At 43.7% G+C, this 5,000-nt stretch overlaps 1 protein-coding gene across 2 annotated transcripts in view; it reads left to right on the top strand.

Moving 5' to 3' along the window:
* raraa (retinoic acid receptor, alpha a) overlaps positions 1-5,000 on the top strand; it is an 85,740-nt gene that overhangs the window by 42,011 nt on the left and 38,729 nt on the right. For both annotated transcript variants that reach the window (XM_083557143.1, XM_083557144.1), the window contains exon 3: positions 876-1,383. In XM_083557143.1, the coding sequence (XP_083413269.1) occupies positions 1,260-1,383 (124 nt within the window). In that variant the 5' untranslated portion in view covers positions 876-1,259. The remainder of the gene's footprint in view (positions 1-875; positions 1,384-5,000) is intronic.

Raw genomic sequence — 5,000 nt, 5'->3', positions numbered from 1 at the left:
TGTGTTTGTGTGTGCATATGTGCATTTGTATGTCTGTGTAGGTTCTTGTGCATGTCCGTGTGTGTGTGTGTGTGTGTGTGTGTGTGTGTGTGTGTGCGTGGCTGTGTTCATGTGCATGCATTTGGTTGTTGTATATATGTGTCTGTGTGTATATGTGCATGTGCGTGTGTGTGTTCTTGTATGTGTCCTTGTGTGTGTATGTATATATGCATTTGTGCCCCCCACTGTGTGTGCATGTGTGTGCGTTCATATGTGCATCTGTGTGTGTGTGTGTGTGTGTGTGTGTGTGTGTGTGTGTGTGTGTGTGTGCTTAGCAGTTTTCTGGTAGCATCCAAAAAAGATGTCAGAAACGGTTTCAACATTCTTTACACTGGGTGTGTCCATGTTTTTGTATATATATGTGTGTGTGTGTGTGTGTGTGTGTGTGTGTGTGTGTGTGTGTGTGAGAGAGAGAGAGAGAGAGAGAGAGAGATATGCCACTCTTGTGCAAGGTTACGGTCAATCAGAATGACATCAGACATGTTGGGTCATTCAGGTTCAACTTCTGGTCGCGAGTGTGCGTGTGTGTGTGTGTGTGTGTGTACATACAGTTTTTCCTTGAACATTATTCTATGTTTCAGGCATAAATAATGTGCACTTAATGCTGTCGTTATAAATCTCCATTTTATCTTGTAGACATAGTGTGTGTGTGTGTGTGTGTGTGTGTGTGTGTGTGTGTGTGTGTGAGTGAGATCATTCCTGTGCACTAATTAGGATGAAGAGGATGCGTCTTGTTTCTCAGTGCCAACATGACTGTTAATTGCATTTTAAAGACACACACACACACACACTCATTTTACTAGGTTAATGTTTAATTTCTCTCTCTCTCTTTTTAGGGAAAACAGGACGTAAACCTAATGGCTGCTCGCTTCCTTTCAAATTACAGAAGGGAACCTTCTAGAAGCTTCTCAGAACATCGGATTTCTTCCTGACTTCTCGTCTGCGTTCTCCTTCGCCGGCTGGACGGCCCGAACGTAGTTTGACGACGGCTCACCCCTCCATCCCGTCATCTCTCCATCCATCCATCCTTCCATCCCTTGATCCCTTTTTAAGCGCAAAAACGCTTGTCCTTCAAAAACCTCGAACCAGAAATAAACACAAGGATCTGGATACAACACACACGCTGATGCCCGCACTTTGAATGGGGGAGGAATCCCCGTGACTCATCGCAACAAGGGGCCGTTTTGGATTTTGCGGGGTACGCACGTTCGGAGGCGGCCATGTCGGGGAAGGGTTTTCCCGTGGCGCACTTCTCCTACTTCCTCCCTCATGTAATCGGAGGCCTCTCTCCCCCGTCCATACCTACCATGACCGTGAGCGGATACAGCACACCCTCACCAGCCAGTGAGTTCACCTGCATGCTGTGTGTGTGTGTGTGTGTGTGTGTGTGTGTGTGTGTGTGTGTGTGTGTGTGTGTGTCAAGTCAAGTCAAGAACCTTTTTTTGTCATATTAAAACACAAAATACAAAATAGCGCCACCAGTAAACCTGTTGCATATTGCACACTGTTCTGTTTTGAGAAGCCTGATGGCTTGAGGGAAGAAATTGTTACACACTCTGGATGTGGCGGCCCGAATGCTTCGGAACCGCTTCCCTGATGGCAGGAGGGTGAAAAGTGTGTGTGACGGGTGTGTGTAGTTGTCTACAATGCAGTCGGCTTTGCGGATGCAGCGTGGTGTGTAAATGTCCATGATAGAGCAGAGAGAGACTCCAATGATCTTCTCAGCTGTCCTCACTATCCTCTGTTGGGTCCTGCGAGCCGAGACGATGCAGTCCCCAAACCAGGCAGTGATGCAGCTGCTCAAGATGCTCTCAATGGACCCTCTGTAGAACGTGGTCAGGAAGGGGGGTAGGAAGATGGGCTTTCCTCAGCCTTCTCAGGAAGTAGAGATGCTGCTGGGCTTTCTTGGTGATGCAGCTGGTGTTGAGTGACCAGGTGAGGTTATCCGCCAGATGAACACAGAAGAATTTGGTGCTCTTGATGATCTCCACGGAGGATACATCGATGATCAGTGGAGAATGGTCGCTCTGTGGCCTCCTGAAGTCAACAACCATCTCTTTCGTTTTGTCGATGTTCAGAGACAGGTTGTTCGCGCCACACCAGGCTGTTAACCGTTGCACCTCCTCTCTGTATGCTGACTCGTCGTTCTTGCTGATTAGACCCACGGTCGCGTCATCGGCAAACTTAATGATGTGATTCGAGCTGTGCATTGCTGCACATTCAGAAGTCAGCAGAGTGAACAGCAGTGGACTGAGCACACAGCCCTGAGGTGCCTCAGTACTCAGTTTGGTGGTGCTGGAGATGCTGTTCCTGATCCAGACTGACTGAGGTCTCCCAGTCAGGAAGTCCAGGATCCAGTTACAGAGGGAGGTGTTTAGGCCCAGTAGGTTTAGCTTCTCAACCAGGTGCTGAGGGATGATCGTGTTGAATGCTGAGCTGAAGTCTATGAACAGCATTCGTACATATGAGTCCTTGTTGTCTAGGTGGGTGAGGATGAAGGATTGTGGAGATTGCATCATCCGTGGATCGGTTTGGATGATACGCGAACTGGATGAGGTCCAGAGAGGGTGTTATCTGGGTCTTGATGTGCCTTATGACGAGCCTCTTGAAGCATATATTGAGCGTGTAGTGATGGTCTTGGAGATGGTCACATCATCAACGCACTTGCTGATGTAGCTGGTCACTGTTGACGTGTGCACTGTGTACACACCTCACTTGCACGCTATGCATCTTTGCGTATTTTTGCGGACCTACTGTAAGATACACATTGCACTTGTTATAATTTGTCTTCCGTATTTTTTTATAAAAAAAAAAAAATACATATGCAAATGTCATAGAATAGTAAATTTGCATATAATTCACATTAAATGATTTATATGAAAATGTACATATGACATTTGCATATATATTTTTATATATATTTTATATTTTATATATTCATATATATTTGATAAAAAAATATATATGCAAATGTATATCATTTGAAATTCAATAAATTAAATACTTTATAACATCTGTATCTCTGTAAAGCAGTTTTGGGGCAACATTCATTGTTAAAAAAACGCTCTATAAATAAAACTGAATAGAATTTGTAGCTGTTTAATAAGGACATAGCTTTAGCAGGTGTCTACACAATTTTGTTGTGCCGGAAAGTTTTATACATGATATTGTTTGCCTTCAACAATAAAAAAAAAAAAAAAAGATCCACATTTGGCTGGAAAAATCCGGTGTTCCAGTTTTTTTGGCCACTCAGACATGTGTGAGTATTAGCAGCTTGAATAATAAATGAAAAGAAGTCAAAAGTCACTACGGCAAATGATAGCAGCCGGTGTTAGCAACACAAAGAAATATCAGCTCAGATGAATGTTAGCGAACTTTTTATTAGCATTCGAGCGAATTAGCACGCTGTGTGATGCTGTATGGAGGTTTTTTTAACGTTTAATCGTAAACCCTAGTGTTGTCATAGGTCATATATTAGCTCAAAATATACGGTATAACGTGATGGGTTTCACTTTTCACGTGTGTGTGTGTGTGTGCGTGTGTGTGTGTTTACAGAGAACTGACCACGTTTCTTTCCTCTTGCAGAACAAATATTTCTCGGCAAACCACTTCCTGTACACGCAGTGTTATCTTTCTCTCTCACACACACACACACACACACACACACACACACACACACACACACACACACACACACACAGAGATTGTGTAATCGTGTATTTATCAATACTAGAAAATGTCAGCATAAAATTGTGTGCGTGTGTGTGTGTGTGTGTGTGTGTGTGTGTGTGTGTGTGTGTGTGTGTGTGTGTGTGTGTGTGTTTGTATGTGTTTCCCACATCACAACCTTTGACCTTTGTGGAGTTGTGGTTTGATTCACTGCTGTTGGTCTTCATTTGAATGTTGCTGAAGACGGTAGTTCCACTTGGGTGGCAGAGTCTGACTTACCTACACACACACACACACACACACACACACACACACACACACACACACACACATCAGTGATACACAAAGTCACCTTGAGTTATGAACATAAAGAATACTAAATAACAGTGTGCAGACCAGGGCATTGTTCACATACCTGCTGTAGAAGAGCACACACACACACACACACACACACACACACACACACACACACACACACACACACACACACACACACATCAGTGATACACAAAGTCACCTTGAGTTATGAACATAAAGAATACTAAATAACAGTGTGCAGACCAGGGCATTGTTCACATACCTGCTGTAGAAGAGCACACACACACACACACACACACACACACACACACACACACACACACACACACAGAGTTTGTACAAGGACAGGATCTTATACACACACACACATTGAGCATGTGTTGAATAAAATATATCTTAATATTGACAGGACAGCCTTGGCTGCCATCCAGAGCATGACACACACACGCACACCCACACACGCACACCAAAGGTCCCCATTATACTAGGTGCAATCACAGGACATGTGTGTATATGTGTGTGTGTGTGTGTGTGTGTGTGTGTGTGTGTGTGTGTGTGTGTGTGTGTGTGTGTGTGTGTGTTATAAAGATGCGCTAATAGTGTCATGAATCAGGAACTTCTGCATTTTGGACTTAATGTCTGCAAATTCCTCTTTACAGAGAACTATTTCAGGAACCAGGGACTTTTTTTTAGAACCTACAAAGTTCTTCAAAAACCATGGACTTTCTAAGGATTCACATATTCCTTCAAAAGTCCATGTTCTCCAAATCTTACCTAGTACCCTGAGTCCTTGAAATAGTCCATGGGCTCCAAAAAAAAGGTTCCTATTTATGGAAAATCACCTGTGGTTCCGGATACAACTCCCCCAACCACACACACACCAAAAAAGGTTCTTGAAAATGTCCGTGTTTAAAAGATTACAGCTGCAGATTAAAGCTGCCATTATTTTCTGTGTGGTTCATCAGTTCCCAAAA

This window comes from Silurus aristotelis (genome assembly GCF_946808225.1).
Source record: "Silurus aristotelis genome assembly, chromosome: 12".
NCBI classification, from domain to species: domain Eukaryota; kingdom Metazoa; phylum Chordata; class Actinopteri; order Siluriformes; family Siluridae; genus Silurus; species Silurus aristotelis.
Note: the sequence above shows the minus strand (reverse complement) of the source record. Positions and strands in the feature narration are given on the sequence as shown.